The sequence below is a fragment of the Phalaenopsis equestris genome, unplaced genomic scaffold (genome assembly GCF_001263595.1).
Source record: "Phalaenopsis equestris unplaced genomic scaffold, ASM126359v1 Scaffold000428, whole genome shotgun sequence".
In the NCBI taxonomy this organism is placed as follows: domain Eukaryota; kingdom Viridiplantae; phylum Streptophyta; class Magnoliopsida; order Asparagales; family Orchidaceae; genus Phalaenopsis; species Phalaenopsis equestris.
In genome coordinates, this window is record NW_018164869.1 from 4347842 (window position 1) to 4364905 (window position 17064).

Below are 17064 nucleotides of genomic sequence, written 5' to 3' on the forward strand. Positions count from 1 at the left end.
AAATCTCGATCACAAGCAAAACTTTTGATAAATTTCATTTAACTTTTAACTAAATTATATGACTAAGGGTCCGTTTGGGGCAGTTTGTGCGTTTCAGGATAAACTGCTTATCCTGAAACGCGGCCCGCTGGCTGGCCACAGGGGTCGACCCACGGTCTGCGTTTAGTATAAAAACTCAAATACAGTTTCGGATAAACTGGCGAAACGCGCAAACCAAACGGTATGACGGCGTTTTGAAAACGTCGCCCGCACTTATAAGCTGCCCCAAACGAACCCTAAGTGACCTTCCTGGGTTAAGGACTCCATCTATACCAACATCAGAAGTATCATAATGTACCACAAGAACTATGATGGATAATTTGAAAAAAAAATAATAATAATAAAGATAAATTTAATTGGACACTTTTCAAAGCCTCAGAATAAATAAAGGTTTTGAGAACAATATCAAAGATAAAAAGGTTAGCTTAGCCAGAATTACCCTGACTTTTAAGATATTTGGTTAGATAACCTCGGAAAACATTAACAAAACCACACAATATGAGTTTAAATTGTATAAAGGTACGCTTTTTAAATTGCTTTACAACTTATCCATTAAATTAGATAATACTTAAGGCAGGCATGCACACACGCACATCCTGTCTACAAAAATTTGTGTACCTAATGTTTTAAGCTCAACATGCTCGGTGGGGTTCTTACTTATAGTAAATTGGTAACTATTATCTGGATATGAAATCATGCAAGCAAACGCGCACGCATGCACGCACGTCCTGTCAATAAAATTTTATGTACCTAATGTTTAAGCTCCACATCCTCAGTGAGGTTCTTACTTATATAGTAAATTAGAAACTATTAGCTCAATATGAAATCAATAATATGTTAAGTATCACACAAAAGAGGAAGCTTATTGGGCAAGAATGGACTAGACTTTGATAGAATGTGTGTAATCAACTAAATGGTTTTAAAAAATAGGAGATATCTCACAAATGAGCGATGGAAACAGTACACTAGTCTCAATAATAGTCCTTTGGAGGATCATTCAATCACAAAATAGCAAACTAGAAGTGTAATGTAATCTAGTTGAAGCAATGGAGGCTTGTGTTGATACCTCGATTGTTTTATGAACTTACTAGAAACTTCAAAAATCGACTAAATAGTGTGCCAAAGTTATAGTCAAGCCTTGAGGCTCGAATAGTAGCAGTCTTCGTATTAGATCTAAACTTACGTGTTGCCAAAATGTAAACTCGGTATTTAATATGGAACAAAGGAATGGAGGCACTATTGAACTTAAAAGCAAATATTTTCTTGTCACGGTGGATATAAAATTCATAGCATAAAGCTAAGGGTGATAACAAAATACTTGTAATACCCATGGATTGCCGACATCACGAGGTATATTGTCCTTCTAATCAGCCCATTTGAATAGAAACTAAATAACGCACAATAATCAGCAGGGGTTTGGTTCACCCAAGCCACATGAAGGAGTGAGGTGTGACTCCAGTGTTAAGACTAACTTTATGTTATTTTTGATATAACATTCAAAGAACTCCTAGCATCAAATGATTAATTTGCATCTCTTATCACTGGAAATAACATATATTAGAAAGATGCTAGTGTGTTTTCAATCCTCAGAAGTACCCAAGGATGTGAAAATATATCTCATAGAACATAATTGAGTGAAACTATCATTGATAAGTTGTAAATCACGAGAACAGTAATCATTTCATTTTTCAAAATTCCATATACAAGATAAAAATACAAGCATGGACATTCATTGTAAAAATAACAAATGCTCGATGTAGAAAAAAAAATCTCCATATATGCACTCCAATTCCACACATCTCAAAAAAATAAAAAAAATAATCAGTCAAAAATGCAATCACCAAGGTGGGATTGTTATCTCAATATTTAATGAAGCATTACCTTAAGACCATAGAGCTCAAGCAAGCACTTCATCTGCAAATCCTCCCCCCGATTTGATGGCAATTCTGTATAACCAAAACAAGATTAAGCATACATTAGATAAAACTAGCAGCACATAATAAATTAGAAACAGAAAAACAACCAAAATAAAAGACAACTTATTTGTCCAGTCAAACATAAGCTACTCTTTTGCTGGTTAGACTCGTAGCACCTAGAACATACTTAACTCTGGCTTAGGAGCACCAATTGCTTACCATACCTTGAATTCAGTGAAATGTATCAAAACTTATTTACGATCCTCGTTAATACGATAAAAACATGGGGAGATTATTGCACAGGGAAGTTATTCATCAGCATTAACTAGGTCAACAAAAAACATTTAGAATAATGTTCATAATGATTAAGTATTGTTAGAATAGAATCTTATTGATACAAAGAGAGGTATAAATACCCATTACAAGATCTAAAAGTAAACAAATAAAAACTGAATAAAAGAAAAAAGGAAAATAAATAAAAACAAATCAAAACAACTAATACAAAATTTTGCATATTAATATTATAATATTCTAATACTCTCCCTCAAATTGAAGCATAGAAGACAGTCATGTTCAACTTGGATTTTAAATCATCGAATAGTGGCCGAGAAAGGTTTTTTGGGAGAATATATGACAGCTGGCAACTAGACGGCAAAAATGGAACACAAATTTTCCAGGACTTGAGTTTTCCTCAATGAAGTGTCGATTAATCTAAACATGCTTGGTACGATCATTTTTTAGAATACTTTCAGGTATGACGGTAAATTTGTTATGACTATTAAAAAGGTTTAAATGGTAAATACTTAAACTGAAATGGGAAGGGATAAAATTTAAGTAAAAGTTCAAGATTTTGTAAAAAAATGAGTTGTATTTTCTTTTGATCATTCATGCATAGCATAAGCATCATAATTTAATGCATATTAAATCATAGTTACTCAGTGAGTCATACTTACAGTTGCAATTAATATTTTATTTCAAGAGAAGAAACACTTTAGATCGATGTGTCTGGTAGGAAACATTTGATTTACAGAAGGAGGACTGCAGCTGATAAGTACTACTTATGATATGTTTAAAGTTTCTATTTATTGTTTCATTCATATGTTGTTAGAACTGGTTTGAGATGAGGTTTTCATATTATGATATTATTTCTGTATGTTTAATTTTATTGCACTTTGTGGATTAATGACTTTTATATATTGAAAGTTTCTGAAAAATTCTATGAAAAGTAAAATGAAATGTTAATACCGTTCGACCGCAATTCCCGTCTTAATTAATTCTAAGCATCAGGTCAGGTCGTGACATCAGGTCAATTATGTGATAAAAGATGAGCATTAGAAGAGATAACATTTATAGAAGACACAAACAACCAATAATGAGATAAATTTAATTATATTATTTTAATTAAATTCGATTAGTAGTTCTTTCATCTGTTAAATAGTTACTCAACATAAAAAAATTAATTCACATCGTCTGATCGTCTGTTCCCGTTTTGGTTAATTCTAAGCCCCGGGTCGAGCCATGACAGTCATGATAATCATTAATATAAACCTAGCATAATTCAAGTATATAATGATCAATATTAGAGTTTATAAAACAAAATATGCTGCAATAATAGAACTACAAATACGACTCTGAAAAAAAAACTAAATATCTTAGCTTTCATAACACTATCAGGATTGTTTTTTATGGTAATTAAATAATATGATTAAATTAATTACACAAAGCATTTGTTGTGAAAAATGCAAAATGAACATTATTTGTTGAAGCCTACTTAAAATGCTTTCTATGCCAATATGATTAAGAGCCATTCAAATGTGAATTTAGAACTCAAAGAAATGTAAAAGCATATCAACAACAACAACAAAAGATTATTCTAAATACCAACAATCATATTGATAACATGAACATAATATGTTTCAAAAGGAAAAAAAATTGAAGGAAGGCACTCGAAAATAATAAGACTTATTTGGGTGATGTGCAAATCAATGTTGGACTTTATACTACAGTTTATCGCAAAAACAGTGGTGTGGCCTCTCTGAAAAAGTAAACAAAATAGCTAAGTTTATTGACAATATAAAAAAATACTTCAAGAATAATTAAGAAACATTATCATGCAAATTAATTTCCCAAAAAAAAAAAAACAAGTGACAAGTGAAAAATGCATAATGAGAGATATGAAAGTTCTCCTTTGAAACAAAAAACCAATAATTCATGCTGGATGGCAGAACTAAACTATTGATGAGGCTGACACAACTAATAGCTTTAGTCTTGCTAAAAAAAAAAATGGAAGTAGCCATTAATTCATGTGCTGAATAACGAGAAATATGTGCCATATATTTATGTGTTTAACAAGAAAGGTGACTAAATAATGAGAACTACGTGCCATAGATTTATGTGTTTACCAAGAAAGGGGATAACATGGATTGTTCCTTCACCCACTGACCAAAATAGGAAATTATATGCATCAAATTATATTGAAGTAGTTTTGAATACAAACACTTATAGGGGGAATGGACAAGGCTAGCTTTCTATCCACTTCCTCTCTTCTATATGATATCAAATCAAGAGCAAGGACCGCTTTCTAGCTCACGAACTGAAGAAAAAAGGACGATAATGCTTGACAAACCCAATTCTAAAATTTCCGGCATTGAATTTTCCCAAAAAGACAGAGGATGTATTATTTTTCAAAGGCAACTTGTAATGTAATTCTTGCAAGAAAAGAGGCGCATAAATTATAAATGTTGGAAACTTCAATAAAATCCCCAATATTATAGTGAAAGCAAAGGAGGCCAATCTAAAGTGCAAGACTATCTCATTGAACCAAAAGAGCCTAACTCAAAAGAAATTGACAAGCTAAGGAACTTCCTCAATTCCCTAGAAAAACCTCTTGAAGCATGCTTTCTAGCTCATAACGGCAAAAATTCTAATCATTATGCTTATAATGCCTCAATTAGTTCCCTAAACGTACATAATAGATTCAAAAGCCACTGGTTACATGAGACATCATGCCAACACTTTTTCAAACTTACAAATCTTATATCCAACAATGGAATAATAAAGGTAGACGCTAGATCCTTAACCATCATAGCAGGTCAAAAAAAAAATAAATCCCTACTGCATTTGCTCTAAAAAATGTGCTTGGATCAAATCTAGCAATAAATCTTCTTTTTATTTATAAAATCCAAAGACCACAATTGCAAGTTAACATTTTTTTACTAATTATTGTGCAATTCAATAATTTATTATGAAGAAATCAATTGAGCAAACTAGAAGAGAAAACAGACAGCAAGCTAAACTATAACTACTCAAAAACAACAATCACTCTTCCCATTCCTTCATATCTACTCTAAATAAAGCTAACATAAGGAACCAATTTTTATAAACTATGGCATCCCACCTTTAAAATCTTATATATATATTCTTCTCCTTCATATAAATGTTATCATTGAAAAGTTTCATTATGAGACATGGAATTCATAAACATCAAAGAGTTCCCTTTCCTGAAAATGAATCCAAATCCTTTACTTCTTCTTTGTAAATAATTCCAATATCTGGGGGCTTTAAAAAATCCCTCATATTTACAGAGCTACAGAATTTGTCACATTCATTGAAAAAAGCACTCAGATGACATGATTTTATCTTCTCAGACAAAAAACTAATATTAGTCACATTCTTCTCATTATCTCTAAAATAAGAGAAAATTTTGGTGTTAATATTAAAAGAATCATGATTGATAATAATCAAGATTATTCTAACTAAATTATATCTTATTTCCTTAATAAGGAATGTATAATTTATCATTCCTACTATCCTGATACCCAAAAATAAATTATCTTCTTACCTTAATAAAGAATATATTCTTTATCATTCATATGATCATAAAATCCCACAATAATGTGAGATGAGAAAAAAAAGGCACCACCTGGAAGTTATTAGGACTCTTCTCCTTCAAACTCAAGTTTATAAAAGATATTAGGGAGAAATCGTACTAACCTACAAATATCTCATTATTAGAAGACCCTAAATAATGATGATTTTGAAAATCTCTCAAACTAGTTATTTTTTCTCACAAACAATCTTTTCTTAAAACTTCATCAAAAAATTTCTGGTATATCATTTGATCACATTCACAAATCTAGATCAATTTGATCATATGACCACTTATGTGTGTCTTTTTAGAATATGCATCCATTTGAAAAGAGTATAAATATTAACATCTGATCACCAACAAAATTTTCACTTACAAAAAAATCACTTTTAAAGAAAAATAAACTCCTCTCAAACTTGTTTTCATAAGAACAACCAAATGAAATAATTATTTGATGAATTTAATTATCCCTTAACATCCCAACTATACAACAAAAACAACAGGAATGCATTACTCCCATCACTAAAGAGAATAAAGCCCATCCAAAGTCTCTAATAAGCTCAAGTCTTGAACCATTATAAGGCAGCCCCCATAGCAAGGATCAACCTATTATTACACAATCTTCTATGTACCCCATAATCCATCATACATCATTTCATAAAAAATTCACCTACACAAAATTTTCCTTATAAATATCATCCCCAATACCATTAAAATTCCAAGCACCCTATTTGAGGCCTTAAAAAAAAATAGAAAATGCTATCATAGAATAGATGAATACCTTTAAAAAATCACACAAAAGAAATTGTTGAGATAAGAAAAGGGAAGAAACACGTAGAACGCAAGTGTATTTTCTCAGTAAAACATAAAGTAGATGAAAATTGATAAGTTTAGTATTAGTAGCAAAATGATACATTCAATTCTATGGGACAAACTACTAAGAAATATTTGCTCCTTCAATTTCTTCGGCCGCTAGCCTTGGTTGATGTATAGAACAATATGATATGAAAATACCTTTTTTACATGGGGAGGTTGAAGAAGAATTCTATATGAATCTTCCACCAAAACACAATAGTTATTTCATAGAAAATATGATGTACAGATTAAAAAGATATTATATGTTATTAAACATTCTCCATGGGCGTCGTTTGATAGATTGATAAAGGCCATGTTAGAAATGAGAAAAAAAAAAGCCAAGGAAATCATACATATAAAACGTTCTGCTGATAGAAAATTTTCAAAATTCAAATTAGAGTTTGAAATCAAATAACTTAGTAAGCTAAAAAACTCCTTACATATAAGTACTCAATTAAAAAAAGGAAAATTAGAACTCTCAATAAAATATGTAATATGAATAATTTGATAGAGATAAAAGACTACTTGTGAGCTATGTGGAACTCCAATTAAACTAAGTCAAAAAGGCGATACAGAAAAAAAAAAAAAGGAATAGAAGTTGACAAGGAAAAATATTAAGGATTAATTGGGAAATTAATCTATCAATCCAACACTCATCCTAGTATCACATTTGTATTAAGTCTTGATACATCCCCAGCAAATCTCCATCATCCGACACGAATCTCGAGGCACGACATAGCTCTCGAGATGACTTTTTGAGCAATAAATATTTAAACCTCGATAAAGACTCATCCATAACTCCGATTTCAGCAAACGTACAGTCAAACTGACCGGCTCGACAAGAAGAACCCAATATTACCAAAATTAATATAATTCGAGTCAAATCAAGCTCAAATCAAGTAATTAAACCACACTTAAAAGTTTTTCAGACATACTTCGAAGGTTAAACGAATGTCAAATCTAGCAAGCCTATAATTGAATCAAGCGTCTCGATAAGACAAATCCAATGAGCCAAAGATTGCTTGATTTCGACAATCGTTTAAACGCTCAAATATACATTAAACATCGTCTGATTGAAAGAAGCCCTCCGGACAGTCCAATGGTTCACAATTCTGCATTCATTGCACTTAGAACACTATAAATATAGCTTCTCTCATGATAGGAGGCTGGAGGCTTGAGAGAGAACTTAAAGCTTTGAGAAGGAACTGAAGTCCAGCACCACCCCTGTCACCATCGATCGCAGTCGGACGTCGTTGACCACGCAGACCACCGCCGACTGTCGTCGACCCTGCAGACCACCGCCGACCACCGTCGACCCCGTAGACCACGTCGACCCCGCAGACCACCATCGATTGCCGCCAACCTCGCCAACCATCGTCGACCGCCATATGACCACCGTCGACCGTCGTCGATCCCGTTGACAACCACCGACAACCGACGAGCACTACTATCGTTGTCAACCACCACCGACCACCAATCACCGTCGACCACCGTCGATCACCACCAATCACCGTCGACCACCACCGAATAGAAGTCCTCAGTTGATGTTGTAACTTGAAAAATCTAGCAACTCTTTCCGTCTGTGGGATAATGGGTCTTTGTAATCATCAACCTATGGTGGATTTTTACATCTGGGACAGACCCCATGATTTTTTCCCTTTGCAAGTTTTCCTCATAAAAACTTTTAGTGTCATTACTAGTTGTTTTCATTTACCTGACTGTGTTGAATTCTCGTAAAATGCTAAGACGATAATCCATTACTCTACCGCTATGAATTTTCTAACATGCATCAAGTCTCATAAATCAATTTATGCACAAACCAAAAATTTACCATCTAACTGCTTATAGAGTTTTCAAGTATCTAAAATTATATCAAGAAATGGGATAATTTATAAAAAAAACATGAAGTTCCATAATCTAAGAATTATACTGACGCTAACTATGCAAGATTAAGAGTGGATAAGAGATCCATGTCAGAATATTGCACACTATTGAGGAAATTCTATTAACATGAAGAAGCAAGGAACAACATGTTGTCTCAAGGATAAATGCTAAATATGAATTTACAACAATCTCTTAAGGTATTTGTGAAAATCAAATAGAAATGACCTATGACAATAACATTGGTTCTTTAGAATGATGAATAAAAGGAAACAAAACGATGAATTTAACTATTCAACTCTCCTTTCTAGTAAATCATCGTATGTGGATGGATCTTTTATACATATGCTTTAAGAAGTCATCTTATTTTCAGTGTTCTAAGTAACCTCTCGCAATTTATTTTTCATGCATTCGTTCCTCAGAATAGTCAAAAGGATGTCATGATAGAAGAGATGAATGAGAAAACAAAAATCATAGAAAGCTAATAATATGGTGACTAAAGATGTGAATAAGGAAACACATATTGCCTTGGTTGCATTAAATTTATATGAATGAGGAAACATAGACCATTGAACTGATAATGTGGTTGCCAAAGATGGGAATAATGAAACATAGATTGCTTTGGTATCTTCACAAGTCATTGTGTTCGGCCGCATTGCTTGTGTTTTAGGCAAATGGCTTCATGATTTTATACTATTATAGATTTTATTTTATCATGGATAAATTCTACTGCAACATATTTAGATCGCTCCATAAAGCCTCTCCAATAAAATTTACAAAAACTAGATACTGTAATATCAAGATAATTTCTATTAAAAATGAATAAACTAACCATTCCATCCTAAATTATATTTGATACTTGGATTTAGAATTTTATTCTACAAAATAAAAGGATGGTTTTAAACATACAAAAATAAATTTCTATTTCACAAAATTACCATCTCTCATTGATCCGTGAAACCTGACTATTTGGGACATGCACATGAATAACAAAGAAAATTAAACATCCCTATCATGAGATCAGCAAAATAATAATAATAATATGGGTATTATTCAATGAGTAACAAGAGAGTGATAGGAAAGTTGAAATAAAGATAAAGCGCGAACAAAAAAAGAATTTAAGACACTATTACACTATCTCTTTCAATTCTTTTAAACTCTCTTGTTGAATACTATATATATAAAGTAGCGCCTAAAAAATATTTACTTCTACCAAATGTTTGGAAAGAAATGTAAGGATTAGGAAAAAGGCTAAATTCAGAGAAAAAATTTGAGGGAAAGCCAAGCGAAGAGACCATGGGATTTGGGTTCCTGCATCAAAGAACATAGATAGAAATATGATTCCTATTTGGTAATCTCATATGTAAAGAGGAAATTAGACCAACCTTCCTTTCATAAAAGGTTTTTAATTTGATTATTGTACATCAAAAATATGTCAGTGCAGATCCTAAGGAGATTTAATTGTCTAGAAGAAAATAGTATGATAAAGGAAGGTCCACCAACAAAAGACTGTAGGACCCACTTTTCCAATCTAGTAAAGTTGTTTGAGTCAAAGCCAGTGAAGCCAAAGCCAGCCGAACCACAAAACAGACCAAAGACGATCCGAGGATATAAGAACAAGCCATATACTGTTGGAGTCCAAGCTTTGAAAAGAAAGAAGAAATTAATGATGTTATATTGTACTTTTCTACAAGTATTGGATCTCACTTATGAAAAATTAGTACAAGCATCTATATTGTTGAAATTATATGTAATGGAGTTCTCATCCTTGCAATTTGTCTTTAAAAGAGAAAAAAATGTTGATATTGGAATATAATAAGTTGCCTTTAATTTTATTCTCTTATTTTAACAATAATAACGTGAATTTAAATTAATTTTACATCTGGATCATATCAACCATTCGACTCACACCGACCAAACTCAACCAACTGGGCAGATCCCACCAAGCCGAACAGATCTCAACAGACAGAGATAAACCAAATTGAGCTTAGCCAGCAGACCCAGAGAGCAGCTGAGTAATAAGCTCATACATGTAAAATATCAAGAATATATTGTCCATTCTTTAAAGCATAGGCAAAAATGTAACATCATCACATTGAATTTTTTCTCTTATAAATTGGGAGATCATTTCATGAATAAGACACGACATATTATTGTTCATTAATATTGACTTCTCTCTCTCTCTCTCTCTCTCTCTCTCTCTCTCTCTATATATATATATATATATATACACACACACACTTTTGATCTTTATTCCTTGGGTGTGATTTAAGAACAAATCAGGAATCAACAATTACTAAGAATGTAAGTTAATAAAAGTTTTTGTCACCTAATTTTAAGCATAAACAGACATATAAGGATTACCTACAAATAGGGAATGAGAAAAGAATAAAAAACAATATAAATCTTGCATGTCTGAAATACATATCGAGCAAAGTTATCAAAGGAAGGTTTACTATGAAACATAACACAAAATAGTTTGATGTTTCCAAGAAATAAATTACACACAGTGAAAAATTAGTATAATAAGACAATGTTGTGAAGCATAACACAAAATTGCTAAGTTTTTACTTGATAAAAATATAAGGATGGTGCTAATTTAACTTGTCATGGTGGGCACCTCAGAGTTTGTTCTGACTATGCTTCAATCCCCTTTTTAATAGTTTTTTGTGTGTGTCTGTGTGAAAAAAGGAATGTGAAATAACCAAGATATATCACAACTATGTCAGAATAGATGGCCATATTGTCAAATTCTAAAAGTTAGAACTATCCAAGTTTACTTACTGAAGTAAGAAATTCACAAAATTTAATCTACATACTAAAAACACTGATGATTTCAACAGTATACAATAACCTTCAAGTTCGGTAAGACGGTGCTGAATTAAGCTTTGGAACCGACTTTCCTTTGTTTTCCTTAAGGCTGTGCTTGACAAGTGCTTTTCTTGAAGCTCCACTAATGCATCTCCAAACTGTGCAATTAAATTAATTCCATTGGGGATCCCGTAAAGCTACACAAGAGAGATAATAATGCATCTATCAGTTCTGGTAACTTTCACTTATCTTTATGCTTACAAAATGCAATGATTGAAACAATAACCCAGATAATGTTTCAACAACTGCTGTCTCATTGTCTAAACCCAATATCTTATAAAACAGTAGTGCAAACTGCAAAACCTATTAGCACAACTTCCTTCCATTTCCCACAACTTAAGCTCGGTAAACAAAATAAAAATACAAGCTAGAATCCTTCCAAACACCGAAAAATTTAATCTTCCCCAGTCACACACCCACTCGCCCTTCCCAACTTTTCACACTGCAACAGCCACCAAAAAAAGGCCGGCGCTCATTTCGACTTCACAAGCGTTACGCGAGCAATCTCTCCCAGGGAAACCTAGACAACTACTTGCAATTTCTTATAATGAAAAACGATGGAAACTCAGTTAGAAAACGCGTTAAGAAAACGAACTGAATCATCCTGGAGAGAGGTATCGGGAGCATCGATCTCTTCCGCCGCCGCTGGCTCGCCATCCGAGAGTATCCCGTCTGACGCAGCGTCGTTGTTGTAGATGGAAGAAATGGCTTGAAAGACATCTGAGGGAAGCGGAAGGTTGCGAGAGATGAGGTTGAGTGCTCCGATGAGCGTCTTCGTCTTCTCCGTGTGGTCCACAGGGGTAAACACCTCAGCAGGAGCAGCCATGGCCGAACTCCGATTTTGGGGCTGGTTTAAAAAGTACAACGGTCTCCTCTTATCTCTCTTTCCCGGGAAATTCACAAGCTCCGCCTCTATATCTTTCAAAACTTATGCCCCGTTGCGCCTCTGCCTTAGCCCTAGCAAATTTCTTCACGGGGCCTCAGCTCTCGCATATTACATAAAGTAAATAATAGAGGGGGAATTTACTTCCACACCATACAATTCTTATGAATTTACACATCTAACCCCAAATGTTTGATATTTATACTTGAAAATTTGTATTTCACTTTTAAAAAGATAATAATGATAATATTTTTTAAGTGACATTAAAAATTGAGCAATATACATGCAAATATGAAATATTTAAATGATAGGTATGTAAATACATGAAAAATGTGTGGTACGGTATATATGTAAATGCCCCAATAATATCAATATTATATAATAAATAATAATAGTAATAATAATAATGATAATATTGATGCTAATATTATTATCAGTTATTTAATATAATACCAATAACTTTAATAACACTATATAGTTAATTTTCTTAGTCAAATTAATGCATGAATTTGTAGTAGAATAAACAAAGTTATAAGCTTGATTATAATTGAAATACTATTGTCAAATTTTTGCATAATTATTATTAAAAAATCTTTTGAATTATTCAATTATTTAGGAGCTAAGTTTTAATATAGTTGTTTTTTCACTACTTCAAGTACAATACAATTAATCAATAATTGTTATATTGAGGATTATATATTAATGTTAAGGCATAAGATGTAGTCTTACAACTTCTCATAAGAGTCTTGGAGTCAAATCTTTGAAAAGATCTTACAACTTCTCATAAGCGTCTTGGAGTCAAATCTTTGAAAAGATAGAAAAAATTAATGATGTTTCATTGTACATTTATATAAGTTATTTGATATCCCTTATGGACAATGAGTAAAAGCATTTTTATAGTTCAAATACATGCAATTTGCCTTTAAAAGAGAAAGAAGTATTGACATTGAAATATGACAAGTTGCTTTTAACTTTGATTTTCTTGTTTTAACAATAATAACGTAAATTAAAATTAATGTGGAAGGACTAAAAACATTATTTCTTAATAGACGCAGTAAATTATTTGAATACTGACATCACCATTACAGATCATAGTATAGAGGTATGATTTTTAAATTATAAGATAAAGAATTGTACATTCCATTTCAAGAGCCTTGGTAACATTATTCTATTGAAAAATAATCTATCATTAGATTATACGTCCTTATGTGGCACAAGAAGCATAGCCCATATGCCTATTATTCTCATTAATAAGAAGATAATTGATACACTGCTACCTAATATTGCCTTTATTGATACAATCATAGGTATAATTCATAAACATATAGATCTATTAGCATTGGTATTTCGAAGATAGTTGGTTTGATGTTCTTAAAATGTCTTCATTTTAAAAAATACAAAGTGACTCAAATTTATTTGTTTTAAGGAAATCAAGAGTTATTTGATTGGATGAAAATTAAATGCATTTGAATGCTTTATTGTGTTTATTATAAGACATTTTAAATGTATTGAAGTAGGGTGGATAGTGGTAGAAGAAGTTGATCAAGGGAAAGGGGTGGAGGGAGAAAGGAGAGATGATAATAACAAATGATGTGTGATGGCAATGAGAGGCAAATAGGGAAGGGTAGGTCTCAATCTATGAGTTTCTCTAGTAAGATTTCTCCAAATTTCAATGAATTTTGAATTTATCAAAATTAGGCATTATAAGAGATTATATTTATTTTAGAAAATAACATTTTATTTGGTTTATCAAACTATGAGCAACAAAACTATGCATTTCATTACTTCCCCTTACTAATATATGCAACCAAATAACTTTTTATACTCTTAAAAGAGTCTTCTTCTATTAAAGATTTGTACATATAATATGGATTTATTGGCATGCATCTTTTTATGTGGATGTGTTATCAAAAGGAGCATTTGACCTGAATCTAATTACAAAATCATATCAATAACATAATATTTATAAAATGAAATCACCATTAAATTTTTTCAACTGTTGCTAATAGCTCATATTCGGCTCATTGAAAAGCTGATGTTTGAATTGTTCATCAAGCAAAAGAGGCAATATTGAATAATTATTTTGTGTATATTTTCTTAACAAGCTTAAAGTAAATAAAGACTTATTTGATCATGTTTAGCTCATTACTCTCTCTCTCTCTCTCTCTCTCTCTCTCTCTCTCTCTCTCTCTCTCTCTCTCTCACACACACACATCAACACACAACACACACACACATCAATTTTTATCTAACTAAATCAGAAGGCATGTCAAGCTAGCTTATTGTCACCTCCCAAAAGAGCTTTTATGAGTGGTGGGCAGCCCAGGACTTAAATACTGCTTTTCGGCCCTACACTTAGCCGATGTGGGACTATTTGTCTGTGACATTCTACTCCACCCAATCACGTAATCACGTGATGCCCTGGCTCCACCGAGGGTCCCACTGGACCATGGAGAGTCCACACACCTGGCAGGCAGTAATCTGCTCTGATACCACTTGTCACCTCCCAAAAGAGCTCTTATGGGTGGTGGGCAGCCCAGGACTTAAATACTGCTTTTTGGCCCTACACCTAGCCGATATGGGACTATTTGCCTGTGACATTATGCTAGGCTTATTTACACCTCTATCATGAACTAGAATGCTCATGACTTTTAAAATATTGTAGAATCACATGTATTTTTCTAGGATAACAAGTATTTTTCTAATATTTATACATAATGTGTGTGCTTGTATGTGTGTGGACTTCAGGATTTAGGATAACAAAATACTAAACATAAGGGATTGATCTAGCTGAAATATTAAAATTTGATTGTAATACAGTTAGAAGGTTAAAAATAAATTCTTAATTGATCCTTGCAAGTCATCATTGATAAAACACTTAAATGTTATAAGATTAGCATGAATAAATGCTTATATTATTTTAGATATAAGGACGTGCATTATTTGGCCAAAATCTAAAAGCTAAAAATCTAAATGACAAAATTTGGCTAGTCATGTTGGGTTTCGAAATATACATTTTATATTTTGGTTTATAGAACCTCGATATTTGAATTTAGATAATTGGCTCGATTTTAATTTTTATTTAATCGGACAAGCTAAAAATAAATATTGAAATTAAATGAATGATTCATGAAATGAAGCTGATATGATACATGTAAGGTATGAAATTTTTGATGTTTATTCACAATCAAACTAAAAATAACAACTGAATTTTGGTTTGTTCACAATTAAATCGTTTAAACCACATTAAATTTTTGTTTAGTAAATTCAATTTTATCAAAATATTGACTAGTTCAATTTTTTGGATTTAAGTTTCTCGATTGCAAGATGTTTAAGAAATTTAAAAACTAATCCCTCCAAACCGACCAAATGCTCACCATAGAGTAGAGAAAGTTGTGTTAAGGGATAAGATAGTTGGAGGAAGAAGATGAAGGTCTTTCATTCCTCTCATTTTTTTCAATCATCTTATTGATCTCATTTTTTAACCATGTTCCCAAGGAACCATGCCCTATTGCTTGCCATTCTCAATTGGTGCTTGGTGTCACTCTTACAATCTCATATGGCCTAATATATAGATTCATATTTTAAATCTCATTGAATAGAAACATAATTTTCATCATAGTAATCTTAAAACGCACATTATAAGTGCATCAAACTTCTCTGAATAGTGCTTAGTATCATAATACTATCATGCAAATCTCATACAACTCTTAATTTATTTAGTATAAGTCAAATTTTATCAATAGCCATATCTAGCAATTTTGAAGTCACTATCCATCTCTTGTCAACTTTGGCCCAACATAAAAGCCTTCCTCACTTTATACTATAGAGTGGCTCATATGATGATATTCCAACACAGGATTGAAAACTAGTATTATTGGCAATCTCTAATATAGATACATATATTGTATAACTGATATGAAGTCAATGATTAGTAGCATGAGTTGGATCTTCTAAAGTTGAAATAATCATTTAAAGTTAACTAGTCATTGGTATGATGATAAAATGTTGCACTAAATAATACTTAGCAAGCAAAGCTTCTTGAACTTCTAAAATAAGAAATTTTCTTCCTTATTTTAAATTTTAGGATTCTTATCCCTTTGAATTTTCTAATTCTTATTGGGTGTGAAATGACACTTAATGAATTTCATTTGAAATCTATCCCAATTAAAAATCTATACTATAAAATGCAATGTCAAAACTCAGCAAGCCAAGCAATATATATAATTGATGTAATTGCAATGTATACATTATATATATATATATATATATATATATAGCTGAGTCCTGCCGACTGTTTTTAGTAGGTAAGTTTCTTTATGGAAACCCTAAACTTGAACTAATTCAAAAGGACTTTGAGCAAATGAAGCTGAAAGGGGGTTGGAAGATCGGTAAATTGGATGGTCGCCACATTCTTATTCAATTATCAAATGATGAAGGCTACACCCATTTATTTGCGAGAAGACTTCTTCGAATAGAAAACCAGGTGATGAAGGTTTTAAAATGGACGGTGGGTTTTGACCCCCGTATTGGACCTCCTGCCATTCCTGTTTGGCTGCGCTTCCCAGATCTGAAGATCCACCTTTTTGATCAAGAGCTTCTCTTCGCTTTAGCGATGGTATATGGTAAACCCCTCAAAATTGACTCGCTTACAGTGAATCTAACTCGACCTTCAGAAGCCAGAATTTTGATAGCAAGGGATATTACTTTACCTTTTCTGGGAGAAATATGGATTGACACGAAATATGGAT

At 32.3% G+C, this 17064-nt stretch overlaps 1 protein-coding gene across 1 annotated transcript in view; it reads right to left on the reverse strand.

Annotated features, from left to right (window-relative positions):
- LOC110027403 (probable ATP-dependent DNA helicase CHR12) overlaps positions 1–12399 on the reverse strand; it is a 49768-nt gene extending 37369 nt beyond the window's left edge. The window contains exons 1-3 of the mRNA XM_020728816.1: positions 12026–12399; positions 11414–11567; positions 1921–1985 (exon numbers count right to left, since the gene is read on the reverse strand). Of these exons, the coding sequence (XP_020584475.1) occupies positions 1921–1985; positions 11414–11567; positions 12026–12256 (450 nt within the window). The 5' untranslated portion in view covers positions 12257–12399. The remainder of the gene's footprint in view (positions 1–1920; positions 1986–11413; positions 11568–12025) is intronic.
- Between the last annotated feature and the right edge of the window lie 4665 nt (positions 12400–17064).